The 17,244-nt window shown below is 38.0% G+C and overlaps 1 protein-coding gene across 2 annotated transcripts in view; it reads right to left on the bottom strand.

Annotated features, from left to right (window-relative positions):
• gpr155a (G protein-coupled receptor 155a) overlaps window positions 1-17,244 on the bottom strand; it is a 36,808-nt gene that overhangs the window by 2,022 nt on the left and 17,542 nt on the right. For both annotated transcript variants that reach the window (XM_005172519.6, XM_009304429.5), the window contains exons 7-16: window positions 16,401-16,521; window positions 15,425-15,506; window positions 14,505-14,595; window positions 12,216-12,417; window positions 11,372-11,458; window positions 7,791-7,930; window positions 6,302-6,397; window positions 6,160-6,224; window positions 4,278-4,412; window positions 1-2,616 (exon numbers count right to left, since the gene is read on the bottom strand). The exon at window positions 1-2,616 is cut by the window's left edge and continues 2,022 nt beyond it. In XM_005172519.6, the coding sequence (XP_005172576.1) occupies window positions 2,424-2,616; window positions 4,278-4,412; window positions 6,160-6,224; window positions 6,302-6,397; window positions 7,791-7,930; window positions 11,372-11,458; window positions 12,216-12,417; window positions 14,505-14,595; window positions 15,425-15,506; window positions 16,401-16,521 (1,212 nt within the window). In that variant the 3' untranslated portion in view covers window positions 1-2,423. The remainder of the gene's footprint in view (window positions 2,617-4,277; window positions 4,413-6,159; window positions 6,225-6,301; window positions 6,398-7,790; window positions 7,931-11,371; window positions 11,459-12,215; window positions 12,418-14,504; window positions 14,596-15,424; window positions 15,507-16,400; window positions 16,522-17,244) is intronic.

Here is a 17,244-nt window from a genome sequence, read left to right as displayed (position 1 = left end):
GCAACAGTGTGATGCTATCATGCCAATATGGACCAAAATCTCTAAGGAATATTTCCAGTAGCTTGTCGAATTTCTGCCACGAAGGGTTAAGGCAGTTCTGCAGGCAAAATGGGGTCCAACCTGGTACTAGTAATGTGTACCTAATAAAGTGGCCGGTTAGTGTATATGTTTAGAGTAAGTGGAGTGAAAAAATTGTGCGTTTCTTTTCTTTGCTTTTGTAAAACAAAATTCAGTTGCAAGATATAAACTCTCTCTGTGAGAGATGAACTCGAATAATAAAAAAAAACGTACAATCCTCTCACAATCGTGACTTATTAATTACTGTAATAATTATTTCAGCATTGCGATTTTTCCCAAATTTTAAGTTTTTCAGAATTGCAACTACATTTTCTGGTTTGCCATTTAATTATTATTATTTGTTAACAGAATTACGTTTTGTCTAATTATTGCTATTTTATAGACTTTCATAAACTCAGTCCTGAGTTAAAATAACGAGATTACCTCAGAAACACAAGCCTATAAACTCACATCTGTAAAAAATAGTCTCAAATTTGAGAAAACTATGAGATATAAACTGCAATTCTGAACTTACAACATCTTCAAATACATATTGTATTCTCAAAACTCTTTCTTGCATTGCAAGTTTACAGACTGCCGTACAATTAATTTAATTTCTTTCAGTTTATGCTCAGATTTGCACCTTTATTTCTTTAAATTCAAAGTGTATTCCTTTCTGTTTTGACTTTTTTTTTCCCTCTCAGAACTACACAATACAAAAAAACTAGTAATAATTTCCCTTTACATTTTCCCTCAGTGGTAGAAACGGGTAGTTTACTGTCATTAGTACGGGCTGAATAAAAAAAAAAAAAACGTGCTTGTTGTTGTTGGCTGAATGCTGTAATTGTGTGTGTGCTGTTTACAAGGACAATTTTTGTATAATAACATGGGTATAACCTACTTTTATCCTTTTGTGATGGATTATGAGGACATGCACTTTAAGCCATACTTAACAGGGTCTCTTGACGTTAACATTTTGGCACGGGTATCTTATAAGGGTTGAGGTTAGGGCTAGTGTTAGGCCATAACACTATAAAATAAGTTGATTTTGCAGTATAAAATACAATACGCCTATGAAGAGGCCCAGTAAACCACCAACAACAATGTGTTTGAGAGAGGAAATGCGTGTTTGTATGTGTGTGTGTGCAGGAGTGTATTTGTGAGTGGCTGAATGCTGTAATTTTGTGTGTGTGTGTGCTGGTTTTGGTGGTTAGCGAGGACAGATTTTAGTGTAATCATATGGGAATGACCTAGTTGTACTCTATTATGGTGGTTTATGAGGACATTCCTTGTGTCCTCATAATTCAAAATGCTTCAAAATCATACTCAACATGGTTTTTTGACATTCAAATTTGTCTGTTTTTCAATGAGGGTTGAGGTTAGGGCTAGGGTTAGGCCATAACACCATAAAATAAGTGTTTTTTGCAGTATAAAATACAGTATGCCTATGGATAAGCTTCATAAACATCCAATACCAATGTGTTTGAGTGTGAGTGTGTTTGTGAGTGGCTGTATGCTGTAATTGTGTGGTTGTGTGAGCTGGTTTTGGTGGTTTGCAAGAACCATTTAGTATTATGACATGGGTATGATCTAGTTATACTCCATTACAGTGGTTTATGAGGACATTGTGTCTTTGTTATTCAAAATGTTTCAAAATCACACTAAACATGGTCTTTTGACATTCAAATTTGGCAGTTTCTTATGAGGGTTGAGGTTAGCGCTAGTGTTGGACTATAACACCATGAAATCAGTGATTTTTACAGTATAAAACATGTCTATGGATAGGCCTCATAAACCTTTAATACCAGTGTGTTTGCGTGTGCGTTTGTGAGGCTGAATGCTATAATTGTGTGGTTGTGTGTACTGGTTTTGGTGGTTTACAAGGACAGTTTTTATATAAAATTGTGTGGTTGTGTGTACTGGTTTTGGTGGTTTACAAGGACAGTTTTTATATAAATGACTTTGGTATGACTTAGTTGTACTATTACGGTGGTTTATGAGGACATGCCTTGTGTTTTCGTAATTCTAAACTCTTCAAAATCACACTTAACATGGTTTTTTAACATTCAAAATTGTCTGTTTTTCGATGAGAGTTAGGGCTAGTGTTAGGTATGACCTAATTTTACTCTAATATTGTGGTTTAAGAGGACATGCCTTGTGTCTTCGTAATTCAAATTGCTTAAAATTCATACTTGGGCTCTTTTTGCCACAGGTTTCCTATAAGGGTTGAGGTTAGCAGTAGTGTTAGGCCATAACACCATAAAGTAAGTGGTTTTTGCAGTATAATATACATTACACCTATACCAATGTGCTGAAGTGTGTGTTTTTGAGAGTGTGTGAGTGTTTGTGAGTGTAAATGTGTGCGTTTATGTGAAGCGGTAGTGCAGGGTCTGGTCCTCGAAGGCGTGTTGCTGTGTGATGTGCTGAATAACTCCTCCATCCAGCAGCCGTGAGCCGTACAGCACCGCCTCCCCCTGATCACTGGCCAATCCCACACTCTGCAGCCACACGACCATATCAGTGCCCAGAAATGCCTGGATGCTGCTCTTTTCTCCACACCTGCGGACAGCAGCACAGAAACACACTTCAACATCTAACAACACACACAGCAAACAAACATTTTTTTATTCAATGTTTGATGTAATCTCAACTAAAACATGAAGAGAGGGCGGGACACATTAGCTCCACCCCTTCTTTAAAAAATGCCAATAGCATTTGGTTTATATACCCAAATATAATAAAACCTATATATATATATATATATATATATATATATATATATATATAYACACACACACACACACACACACACACACACACACACACACACACACACATAAATTAGTAATATATATATATATATATATATATATATATATATATATATATAATCAATGTATATTATTATAAGCAAGGTTGTTGTTGTTGTATGATTGGTCTTTTAAAAGCTTTCCTATGAGGGTTAAGGTTAGGGCTAGTGTTAGGCCATAACACCATAAAATAGGAGGTTTCTGCAGTATAAAATACAATGTCTATTATAAAATGTCTATTGATAGGCCACCAACCACCAATACCAACATGTTTGAGTGCGAGTGTATTTGTGAGTGGCTGAATGCTGTAATTGTGTGTGTGTGTGTGTGTGTGTGTGTGTGTGTGTACTGGTTTTGGTGGTTTGCAAGGACATATTTTAGTGTTATCATATGGGAATGACCTAGTTGTACTATTTTGGTGGTTTATGAGGACATAACTTGTGTCTTCGTAATTCAAAATGCTTCAAAATCATACTTAACAGGGTCTTTTGACATTCAAATTTGCCACTTTTTCCTATAAGGGTTAATGTTAGGGCTAGTGTTAGGCCATAACACCATGAAATAAGTGTTTTTTGCAGTATAAAATACAGTACGCCTATGAATAGGCCTTGTAAACCACTCATACCAACGTGTTTGAGTGCGAGTGTATTTGTGAGTGGCTGAATGCTGTAATTGTGTGGTTGTGTGTGCTTGTTTTGGTGGTTTACAAGGACAGATTTTAGTGTAATCATATAGAAATTACCTAGTTGTACTCTATTATGGTGGTTTATAAGGACATGCCTTGTGTCTTCGGAATTCAAAATGCTTAAACATCATACTTTTTGGGGTCTTTTGACATTCAAATTTGCCAGTGTTTCTATGAGGGTTGAGGTTAGGGCTACGGTTAGGCCATAACACCATAAAATAAGTGTTTTTTGCAGTATAAAATACAGTACGCCTATGGATAGGCCTCATAAACCACCAATACCAATGTGTTTGAGTGTGAGTGTGTTTGTGAGTGGCTGAATGTTGTAATTGTGTGTGTGTGTGTGCTGGTTTTGGTGATTTACAAGGACAGTTATTGTATAATGACATGGTTATGATCTAGTTATACTCCATTAAGGTGGTTTATGAGGACATGCCTTGTGTCTTAGTTTTTCAAATCGCTTCAAAATCACACTCAACATGGTCTTTTGACATTCAAAATTGTCAGTTTTCCTATGAGGGTTGAGGTTAGGGCTAGTGTTAGGCCATAACACCAAGAAATAAGTGGCTTTTGCTTTATAAAATAACAGTGTAATTGGGAATCTCAGAGTCATGTTTTAAAAATGGCAGCAAATTTTATTTTATACACCAAAAACAAATGAACACCTAATAAATTACGTTTGAGTGTGCAACAAACAACCATCGCTAGAGGGTGTCTCGTCTCACCTTTTCTTGTGAACGATGTCTTTAATGCACTGCTTCTTATGATATTTGAGGAACTGATTGCAGGTCAGTCTGATCTCCTCAGACACCTCTGAACCCGAGACCAACTGAGCCCACCACTGCCACACACTCTCCAGCCTTCACAAGCAGAAACAACAGCAAGTCATCCACACTGCTGCATTTACATCATGTACATGAAAGCTCCTTCCCCCACTCTGAGCATTTACTGAAGAATACTGAAGCGTACGAGCAGAAAATTCACTTTAAAATGTAATATGCAAAACAGCAATGCATTTCTGTATTTAAATAATACCTATTATGCCCCTTTTTACAAGATTTAAAACAAGTCTCTGATGTCACTAGAGTGTGTGTGTGTGAAGTTTGAGCTCAAAATAGCACACAAAGGCGCAAAAAGGGGGTATGCAGTATATGCGTCGCATAGGGGTGCCACACATGGGGGCGCCATTGTGCCAAAAAGATTTTTGAAATTATCATTATTAAAAGGTTCATATATTACAAATAAATAAATATGTTTTGTCAAAAATGTTTATTTTGCATTTTATACAAGTATAATTTTGTATTTTATTAAATAAAACATATATACCATGAGTTGCATACAATGGCACACACGTTTTAATCCAAAATTATTTAACACAATAACATGCAGTCACACAGACAAGTCTAAAGTGTTCATATGTATGTAACTTATTTTTTTCATTTTATTTTTTTTACATTTTTATCTAAATAAACTGTCAACTCATACATACAGTACAGTTGAGGTTACAAGATTAATCTAAAAAAAAAAAACTTTATTATTATTTATCATTAATTAATTAAAAATAGTTTTTTGCCAGAATAAGAGGGATCACGCAAAATGTATGTTTATGTAAGTACAGACCTCAATGTATTTCAGATGAAATACAAAATAATATTTGGATTAAAAATTCCCCTAAATGAATTTTATATGCTTGATTTTAATGATTCATAATGAGTCATAATATTCAGATATTTTTGGAACTCAGTAAATGTGTAGTTGCGCTCCAGCAGATAATGTTTTATAACTCTCTCAAACTGACCCTTTTGTACAGCGGGAGCGGTAGGGTGCGGAATAAAACCTTACGGGAGCAGGGGTAATGGGACTAAAACATTAGGCCCACGCAGACCTCAAGAGTCAAGCTTTAAATCGTCCAAACACTTTGCTCATTTGGGAACTTACCCAAACCTTTTGATCATTTTTAAGTGAGATGCTAACGGTCTAATCTGGTTCAATGACTTAAGCTAAGCTAAATATGCTCCTGGCTGAATGGGTTCTAAAATGCTAAAACTTAACTCTTTGACTCTCGTGTGGAGTTGTAAAATGAGCTCATTTTCAAAAAAGCAGAGTGTTTCCATCACTTGTGCCTCATGCTGTACTTCAAATTCAATCTATATTTAGAAGGAACGGTCGGGGAGAAAATTATTCCAAGCGGGCAGCAGGTGAACAAAGACTGAATATACAGCGGGAGCGGTAAGGTGCGGAATAAAACCTCACGGGAGCGGGAGGAATGGGACTAAAAATTAGTCCCGCGCAGACCTCTACCTCACACACACACACACACACACACACACAAACACACGCACGCAAGTGCACGCACACACTCTAGGAATATCAGAGACTTATTTTACATCTAAAAATGGGCACAACAGGTCCACTTTAAATAAATTCATACACCTGACGCAACAACAACAACAACAAAAAGTTGTTGTTTTTTCCACTTAGTCTGAATAAATACTCTTTTCACAATAGGGAGGAGGTTTTAGTTCCTGGAAAATAACAACATGCTTTCAAAATATGTCAAAAGATAAGTCCAACACCACGTGACCAGTGTTGCAGAAATGTAGTTACCTCTTTTTGAACGGAGAAATGATTAAATGCTTGTCGAGGCCAAAAAAGGCAAATGAAATAAGACCCTAGAGTAGAAAAGAGATGTAGAATTTAGTAATAATTGTGACACAGTTGAGCACGACACAGACACACACACACTCACCTGTCCGTAATTGGCCACAACACAGAAGAACTGCAGCTCCAGATACAGACGACCCGGATCTTTATTAAAGAGCCACCATAGACAACTGCACAGATTCTGAAAAACACACACACACACACACGTTGGGATTTCATGTTTTAAAGTGTCTTCACACAGATATAATGATGTTTCTAAAGGCTGATTTATCCTTCTGCGTCAAACGCCAGCGTATGCTACGGCGCTAACGCATAGCCCTTCGGCGTCACTGACGTGCACCTCTCAAAAATTGTAACTACACGTCGCAACGACGCGTAGCGCAAGCTCTGTGATTGGTCGGCTTGGTTGCGCTGACGAGTCTGGGCGGGACCGAGAGCCAAGCGAATGGCGCGAGCCCAATGTAGCGATTGTTTACAAGTGTGGAGTCCCGTGAAGGAGCTCCTGATGGAAAGTTTTGCTTTGTGTTTACCTCATAGTTAAAGTTGTTGCACGTCCGCCGGTTCCTGCCTCAAAATGAGCGAGCTTAAGCCACTTGTACATCCAGGAAGTGTTCAGGAAAAGCAAAACAGCAGCGAAAAGACTCAACACAGAGGAACATTTACACCTCACTGCCAACTAGCGTTTCGGAAGTGTTAATTCAGACCAACAGAGACAGCGCGCTGAAGTATAAATGCACAGCTGCGCGCGTTGCATGTGCCGTGGGTCACGCCGGTCACTTGACGCAGAAGTATAAACCAGGCTTCACTGTACAGACTACAGCGTGGGCCATTTATATTAAAACACCTTAATACAATAGTGATATTGGTGATATTAAAGTCCTGTTTATGGCACATTAGTAGATGTGAGGGGGCAAACTTTTCAAGATGGGTGGTAACCATGGTGGCCATTTTGAAGTCGGCCATCTTGAATCCAACTTTTGTATTTTCAAGAGGAAGAGGGTCATGTGACACATCCAACTTATTGGGAATTTCACACGAAAAACAATGGTGTGCTTGGTTTAAACATAACTTTATTCTTTCTTGAGTTATTTACAAGTTTCTGACCACTTATAAAATGTGTTCAGTGTGCTGCCCATTGTGTTAGATTGCCAATGCAACCCTCTTCACCCACTCTTCACACACTGATAGCAAGGCTGCAGGAGAAATGCCTATATTGTGTCCTCTTCCCCAAACCCAACCCTGACACGAAACAATCTGAAATTATTGTCAATATATAACAGTATTCAAAATAATTTATTGTGATATATGAGCCATTCTCCTCATAGGGATGAAAATATCGTGCTTTCATTTGCTTCCACTTCCGTCATGTTACCACAATAATAACGTATTGAAAACTTTAACACATCCTACAGGATGTTGATCAACACAACCTCCAAGCACTAGGTCATCAAAATACGCCATTGTTTGTTTTGAAAATGCCCCCTCTAGTGGAAAAAACTGTATACTGTAAACTATATACTTTTAAACAGAATTCAAAATAAGTGTAGATGTTAACATGGCCATAGAGTACTCACAGCGAGTGAAGTGACGGTCAGTATCAGACACATGAGCACATGTCTTGTTGACTGAATGTCTGTGTTCTGTCTCTCCGTCTCCTTCTCCTCCTCTTCAACCAGCAAACAGTGCGTGGATGTACATTCCTGACCACACTGACCTGAAAACAACAAAAGTTTCAACACATTCAGCTTTTTTTGCTCTTTTATAGGGTAATCGATATTTGAGAATGCTCGAGTTCTGATCATTTTACATCCTTGACATCCTAATGCAGAAAACAGCAACTTTTTGCTTTCCGTTGGTCATGCTACACAGTATAACCATAGACTGTAAAATATATGGACGTAGTATCCGTGACGTCACCCATAGGTTTCTAAAGAGCGCAAAAGAAGCCACAAGTAGGCGCAGCCAACCGTCGCCATTTTGTTCGCGTGCATCACACCCACGCCGGGATACCAAACAAGGGCAAAGAGGCGGAGAGTGAGCGGAGCTACAGACACCTGCTGACAGTTTGCTTGGACCTGGTTCAGACACACTTTACTTTGGGAGAACGCTTAATACTTTATCACCTGTGACTCGTTTGTGTTCTGACCACTTGTGCTTGGTTGTATACTATATCAATAGTGTTTAGTCTTTTAAAAACACTGCTGTAATACATTGAGCCACTAAACATTGTTCTTATGACGTTTTTCAACAGGAGGAAAACATGAATTACTTCCAAACACTTCAGATATAGTCTGTGTTAGTTAATGTAAGACTATTGATGAAATCCAGCATAACACTGTATGACAACGCTTCAGATGAGTGATCTAGAGCCCACAGCTAATCAATCTGCCAGATTCTGGAGTGCATTACAGCTCTAAATATAAATATAAACCATAAATGATCTTAAATAAGACCTATACATGTATAGAGATGGTATATAAGTATATAACTTTACTCACATGTGAAACGGAGGCCACGTGAATGGTTTGTGAGCACAATTAAGTTCACTCAGCATGCCATGCCCTCTAATAATTGTAGGAAACAAGTCCAAAAGGCAGTTGACTGTGTAAAACCACATAAAACAACATAGAAATACGATAAATATGCCGAGTTCAGTGGCTAATCTGCAGGATTCAGCTGAGGTGACGTGACGGCGACCAACGAGACCTAGCTGTCACTCAAGGGGCCACGCCCTTAATTATGCAAACTTAATATAACTTAATATAAAGGAAACGGATGAGTTCTAAAAAAATTCACCCCCCTCACAGTTGTCATGAAGGGTAATATTAACTGTATTAACCAAAATCCTTTTTTGTACCAGGCTGTAAACACCTTTTTTTCTGCTGTAAAGTTGGCCATTCTAACAGTGGGTTCAATTAAAATTTGCTCTGTTTTGGAGCCAGGAGCGGCCAGGACTAGCGGAACTTCGGATGAATTGCAGTTTTAGTTACTTCCGTATTGGCTTCCTGAGAGAGAGCGGGAGGTTGCCGCTTGAGTATAACTACAGAAGAGTCTAGCTTTAAATAGTCCAAACACTTTGCTCATTTAGGAAATTATCCAAACGCTTTCCTTATTTTTTTGAGCAACAGGCTAACGGTCTAATCTGATTCAATGATCTATGCTAAGCTAAGCTAAAAGTGCACCGGCCAGATCCTGAGATTGGCTGAGTGGATTTAAAAATGGTAAATGTCAACTCTTTAACTCTTGTGGAGTTGTAAAATGAGGCTATTTTCAAGAAAGTGGGGTGCTTCCATTACTTAAGAGTGTTTCCATCACTTGTGTCTCATGTGGTACTCATGAGGATGGACACCCAGCTACTGACTTCAGATATTTATAAGCTATTAAAAAACATAAACATCATAATTGATAGGTTTGATCCTGTTAAGCGCTGGTGTCAGTAATGCTTCTTAAGATACCCTTTCACCAATAAAACTATTTTTTCTGAACAACAGGCTAACGGTCTAATCTGATTCAATGATCTATGCTAAGCTAAGCTAAAAGTGCTACCGCCAGACCCTGAGATTGGCTGAATGTATTCAAAAACTATAAAACTCAACTCTTTAACTCTCATTGAGTTGTAAAATGAGCCTATTTAAAACAAATGGGGAGGTTTCCATCATTTGTGTCTTATGCTGTACTTCAAAATGGCCATTAACACAGGAAGATGGAAACCCAACTACTGGCTTCAGCTATTTATAAGGTACTTAAAAAAACAGCATGATTCTGCTGAGCAGTGGCGTCATGTAATGCCTCCAACGATGACCTTTAAGCAATAAAAATAATTGAGAAAGAGGCTAACGGTCTAATCTGATTTAATGATCTATGCTAAGCTAAGCTAAAAGCTAACGCGAGGTCAGCTGAATGGATTTAAAAATGGTAAAACTCAACTTTGCAACTCTTGTCGAGTTGTAAAAAGAGCCTATTTTCAAAAAAAGTGGGGTGTTTAAGGGTGTTTCCATTACGTCTTTCACTAGTGGTACTTCAAAATACACAATAATACAGAGTGATGGAAACCCAGCTACTGACTTCCGCTATTTGTAAGGTAATTAAAACAAACATCATAATTCATAGGTTTGATCCTGTTGAGCTGTGGTGCCAGTAATGCTTCCAAAGATGACCCTTCACCAATAAAACAAATTTTTTCGAGCAATAGGCTAACGGTCTAATCTGATTCAATGATCTAAGCTAAGCTAAAAGTGCTCCCTCCAGACCCCGAGATTGGCTGAATGGATTAAAAGATGGTAAATGTCAACTCTTTAGTTCTTGCGGAGTTCTAAAATGAGCCTATTTTCAAGAAAGTGGGGTGTTTCCATCACTTAAGGGTGTTTCCATCACTTGTGTCTCATGTGGTACTTTAAAATGCACAATAACACAGGATGATAGAAACCCAGCCACTGACTTCAGCGATTCATAAAGGTATTAAAAACACAAACATCATAATTCATAGGGTTTGATCTTGTTGAGCTGTGGTGTCAGTAATGCCTCCAAAGATACCCTTTCACCAATAAAACATTTTTTTTGAGAAACAGGCTAACGGTCTAATCTGATTCAATGATCTATGCTAAGCTAAGCTAAAAGTGCTACCGCCAGACCCTGAAATCGGCTGAATGGATTCAAAAACTGTAAAACTTAACTCTTTAACTCTCATTGAGTTGTAAAATGAGCCTATTTTCAAAAAAAGTGGGGTGTTTCTATCACTTGAGGGTGTTTCCATCACTTGTTTATAATGCGGTATTTTAAAATGTGCATTAATAACCAAACTTTATGTCAGTAATAACAAAAACAAAAACATCACAATTCATAGGTTTGATTCTGTTGAGATGTGGTGTCAGTAATGCCTTCAAAAACGACCTTTCACTAATAAAACGTTTTTTTCTAAGTGAGAGGCTAACGGTCTAATCTGTTTCAATTACTTAAGCTAAGCTAAGCTAAAAACGCGCCCGCCAGACCCCGAGAACAGCTTAATGAATTAAAATACGGTAAAACTGTACTCTTTAACTCTTTTGGAGATGTAAAATGAGCCAACGTTCAAAAAAGATGACCTTTCACCAATAAAGCACTTTTTATCTATGAAGAGTGTGTTTGAGGGAAGAGGAAATGAAAGAAAGAGGAAAACCTGTTTGTATGGACACTTCCTCTTTGGTGTTTGTAACATCAGGTCTGGTCTGAGGAAGAGCGCACGCACACTCGCACATCTGGCATGCTGACAAACACACAAAGATTAGATTGACATTAAGTCATTTTAAGGACTCAAACCAGCATGATATCTAGTGCTATAACTACTATTTTCATTCTCAAGTGCAGTGTTTCCCAACCCTGTTCCCGGAGGCACACCAACAGCCCTTATGTTGAATGTGTCCCTTATCTGATCCATTAACTTCAGGGTTTGGAGTCTCTTCTTCTGTTCTGATGAGTTGATTCAGGTGTGTTTGAATAGGGAGAGGTTGTAAAGTGTGTATTGTTTGTGTGCCTTCAGGTACATGGTTGGGAAACACTGCTCTTGTACAATAGTAGAATGATCTCTTGATGTTCACTGCTAGCATTTTTCTGCATTTATGGATAACCAGATGATCAACATTTCTAAAATGCACATTTTACAACCAGACCTTAGTGTTCTTTCAACACACAACTTACATTTCCAGCAACACAATCATGACTTCAGCCTTCTTAAACAAAAAACGCATACAAAATCAAATAAAATTGACAGCTTTACATGCATCCAATGTCAAAAAATACATTTCATAATGAATCATAATCTTTTCTTGATCAGCCTTAAACTATTTGTTTGATTCATTTGAAGATTTGTTCTTTCTAAACTCCTCCTTTCCTGTAGCCTCTGCTCTGATTGGTCTGTTGTGATTGGCTGACTGCTTACAACACATCCTTCATACTGTACAAAATACTGCACATACACTGTGTAATGTGAATTTTGTTTTTGACACATGCTGTGAGTGTCATACCCGTGTTGGTGCTGCCTAAAGTGCAGGTATCCTCAATGGAGCCCTGAACTGGTGCGTTGTAGGGAATCCTCAAATCTTCTTCACTGCCGGACAATGATCCAGATACAAGGTTTTGATAGTCTTGTGTTCGTCTGCTGAGCAGCGCGAGAGAGACGCCACACACCGCGATACTCACACACAACACCACCGATGTGCACATCACCTATAAAACCAGCAGTAAACACAATGTGGTTTATTCGTTTATAGAAGTCTTTTTGACCAGGGTTTTGTCAGCTTTAAAGGGACCATGAATTGAGAAATCCGCTTTTGCTTATTGGTTGATTCTAGATTGCGGTTAAGTTTGGCATCTCCAACAAGAAAGCTATTATTGTTCACAAACAAAGATGATCAAATGTAAGGGTTTTGAATAATTACACAAATTATATCAGGCTCTTTCTAAAAATGAGGTTTTAGAAAGGTGTTTTAAAGAGATTTTGCTTTGACAATATTAACTTAAAGACTAACGCGATACCTGAATCATTCAGCTTCAACTAGAATTCAATATTTAGGCATGATTTTAATTATTTATTTATTTTTTTACTCAACTAAGTTTAATGAACACTTGCATGAAACATCTTTTTTTCTGTATTAGTTGTAATTTTAGTTATAACAAATACATTTTTTTGTCTGTCTCTACATTTTGGTTGACTCTATGCATTCATTAAAAAAAGTAATCAACTTGGTTACTGTCAGCTCTGTTACTTTCAACCCTGTTACCATCAACTCGGTTATGTCAACTCAGTTACCTTCAGCCCTGTTACTGTTTGTTACTGTCAACTGTCAGCTCTGTTGAAGTCAACTCTGTTACCGTCAACTTTACTATCGTCAACTCTGTTACTGTCACATGTTACTCTCAACTCTGCTACGGTCAACTTAGTTACTGTCAGCTCTGTTAATGTCAACCCTGTTACCATCAACTGTGCTATCGTCAACTCTGTTACACCAAATCTGTTCCCTTCAGATGTTACTGTTTGTTACTGTCAACTGTTACTGTCAGCTTTGTTACAGTCAACTCCGTTACCGCCAACTTTGCTATTGTCAACTCTGTTATTGTCAGATGTTACCGTCAACTCTGTTACTGTTTGTTTCCATCAACTCGGTTACTGTCAGATCTGTTACTGTCAACCCTGTTACCGTCAACTTGGTTACCGTCAACTCAATTACAGTCAACCCTGTTACCATTAACTCTGTTACCGCCGACTTTGCTATCGTCAACTCTGTAACTGCCAACTTGGCTACTGTCAGCTGTTACCGTCAGCTCTGTTACTGTTTGTTACTGTCAGCTCTGTTAACGTTAACTTTACTATCATCAACGCTACTATTGTCAACTTGGTTACCGTCAACTTGGTTACTGTCAGCTGTTACAGTCAACTCTGTTACCCCGTTAACTGTTACCGTCAACTCTGTTACTCTCAACTGTGCTACCATCAACTCATTACAGTTATCTCTGTTACATCAACTATGTTACCGTTAGCTCTGTTACTGTTTGTTACTGTCAACTGTTACTGTCAGCACTGTTACCATCAACTCTGTTACCGTCAACTTTGCTATCGTCAACTCTGCTATTGTCAGTTTGGTTACTGTCAACTCCGTTAGCTGGTCAACTCTGTTACCCATCAACTCTGTTACCGTCAATGCTGTTACTGTCAACTGTGCTATTGTCAACTCTGTTACAGCTAACTCTGTTAGGTCAACTTTGTTACCGTTTGTTCCTGTCAACTGTTACTCTCAGCTCTGTTACAGTCAACTATGGTTTTGTCAACTCTGTTACTGTCAGCCCGGTTATCATCAACTCCTGTTACCGTCAACTTTGCTATCGTCAACTCTGCTATTGTCAACTCTGCTACTGTCAACTCTGTTACTGTCAACTTCGTTGTTGTCAACTGTTACTGTCAGATGTTACCGTCAACTGTGACAGTCAACTCCGTTATCATCAACTCTGTTACTGCCAACCTCTTTACTGTCAGCTCTATTACTATCAGCTCTGTTACTGACAGCCCTTTTACAGTCAACTCTGTTAGCGCTAAGAGAACAGGCCTTAACTCTGTTATTCAATTACTATACGATATGATGTCATGCACAGTGCCATCTTATGCGAGTTGATAATGGACATTATCAGAGGCTTATTGCTATTTTTATGATGCTTTTTCCATCCTTCCAGCTGCTATCATTCTGACGACTTTATTATTTATTAACCATGCAGACTACACAAACAGAGTGGACAAACATTTAATTGTATCAGTTTTGCACCTGTGTGGTTCCATAAAAGAAGGCAGAGTCGATGGTGTCTGGCATTCTGTGTCCTGACAGGAGAAGGACGCTCACAGCCAAAAAAGGCAAACTGCATAAGACAGAAGGAAACAAAACACAAACATTAGTTCAAGCTACTATTTTTTTTAACATTTTGGATTTAAAACTACTCTACGGTACAATAAAGACTTGAATTAACATATTTTGCTGGTTCCATTCATTTACTTATTTTTTGTACTTATACTTATCTTTATATATTTTTGTTTATGTAAAGCACTTAAAATTACCATTGTGTATGAAATGCACTATATAAATATACAGTAATATATAACACATTTATATATAAATTATTAGGACTTATATTTCCATTGTTCTTCATTCCCATTGTTCCTATATATACATACACACACACACACACATATGTGTGTGTATGTATATATATATATATATATATATATATATATATATATATATATATATATRTGTGTGTGTGTGTGTGTGTGTGTGTGTGTATATATATATGTGTGTGTGTGTATATATGTGTGTATGTGTGTGTGTGTATATATATATATATATGTGTGTGTGTGTGTGTATATATGTGTGTGTGTGTGTGTGTATATTTGTATATATGTGTATATATGTATATATATATATATATATATTTATATATATATATATATATATATATATATATATATATATATATATGTGTGTGTATATGTGTGTGTATATATATGTGTGTGTGTGTGTGTGTGTGTGTGTGTGTGTGTGTATATATGTGTGTGTGTGTGTGTGTGTGTGTGTGTGTGTGTGTGTGTGTGTCTATATATATAAGGGAATGGGAAATGGGAATGAGGAACGATAGGTATAGAAGTCGTATTAATTTATTAATTTGTTTAGTATTAAATTAATTTACTAACCCCCAGCCGGTGATCACAGTGAGTCCCGGCCTAAAGTTCACCTCTTCACTTCTCATGAGGAGCAGAGAGAGGACGATGAGACCTGCAAAACAATCCACAGAGCATTCAAACACTTTAAACACAAAATATTTACAGTCATGTGAAAAAAAGTTAGGACAGGATGTGAAATCCTTCTATACGAGGACAAAAAAAATGTTCTAGGTCTCATTAATTTAGGGGTGACACGGTGGCTGTCGCTTGTTGCCTCACAGCAAGAAGGTCGCTGGCTGGGTGAGTTGGCTAGGGTTGTCAGTATGGCTGAAAACCCATATTCAAGTTTCTTTCTTGAATATAAACAAAAAATTGCATTCTAAAGGCAATACTTTTACTGGACCAGATCACATCCTGAGCAGCTGCTGTGGTGGTCATGGAGGAGTGAAGAGCATGAGGCTGATCCTTGTAAGACCCCAGTGACAGACGAGTCCTCGCATTGATCCTGAAAGGACAGCCTGTACACCAGTCGGTGACCTCTCCCATCTCTTTCATGATGGACGTCCAGCGCTCTCCAGTTCCGGCGCCTAGACTGCAGCTCTGCACAAGACGTTTGGCCAGAGGAGAAATGGTCATGCCCAACTGAGCCTGGTTTCTCACAAGGTTTTTTAATTCTTCACTTTCGCCAATTGTACCTGCAGAGCTGCGCATCGATTGATTTGCTCTTCAGTGTTTGAACTCTCAGCAGTGAAAATAAACCACACTGAACTGAACTAAACTGAACTTCAACACTGAAAACTGAAATACACCGTTTCAATTTACTTTGATCTTCTATGTGAAGCTGCTTTGCCACAATCCACATTGTACATGCGCTATACAAATAAAGATGATTTAGGGTTGTACAATAAAAATAAAAACATTCAAACAGACAAACAAGATGTAAATGCATGTTAAGTTGTTTTAATGCTGCAGTGTGAAGATGCTGTAATGTTTACTGTAGACTCACCAGGCCAGATGTAGGTGCTGTAGAGAGAGCCGTACAGCAGAGTAAAGCTCAAGACTTGCGCCACAAAACTGTCCTGCTTCACCACGAAGTTCCACACGATCATCCCAACACACACTAATAGCTGCAAACACACACACAAATACGACTTTATGCGGAAGGTGTAGTGGAGTACAGATATAAATGCATATAACCTTGGTTTTTCCTTCCTGTATTGGTCTCTCTTATAAGTTTTGAAAGTTTTATTTTAATTTATGCCAAAAATATATATGAGCATTATCACATGAGCTGCAGTATATCGACACTGGTGGGAGGCAATGGTGCACTGGCTCAAGGTCACAGGCCGAGTGCCTTAGTGTCCCACCAGTGACGATATACAGCCATCATGCACTTCTATGAGTGTGATATTGCGTTTATACAACAGTTTGGCGGCATAATCATTACAGTAGAAACCGTTGCTGCTTCACCAATGTCACTTTAGAGCTAGTGTTTGAATGATTCTCTAGCGTAATGTCTAAAGTGATCACAAAACAAGTGATTTTGCTGACATTTTAAGATTATAAGGCTGAACGACATGAAATGCCATCCGTCTACAGAGATTTTCCAGTATTTCTCAGTTGCAATCGGGATATCACAATAATTAACCCCTAAAAAACCAAAGCAAACACTAACAGATTTCTATGGTATAAATACAGCACTACAACTGACAAAAGAGAGAGAGATCGACTTAAGAATGTCACTCACCGGTTCCGTAATGATTTGTTCGGCTGTAGTTTGAATCTTACAAATACTGTTTTTTCTGCCCTAAGAACTTATTATGCGGTCTCAGACAGGCTGATGGCCTAAT

This window comes from Danio rerio, chromosome 9, assembly GCF_049306965.1.
Source record: "Danio rerio strain Tuebingen ecotype United States chromosome 9, GRCz12tu, whole genome shotgun sequence".
Taxonomy (NCBI): Eukaryota; Metazoa; Chordata; class Actinopteri; order Cypriniformes; family Danionidae; genus Danio; species Danio rerio.
Note: the sequence above shows the minus strand (reverse complement) of the source record. Positions and strands in the feature narration are given on the sequence as shown.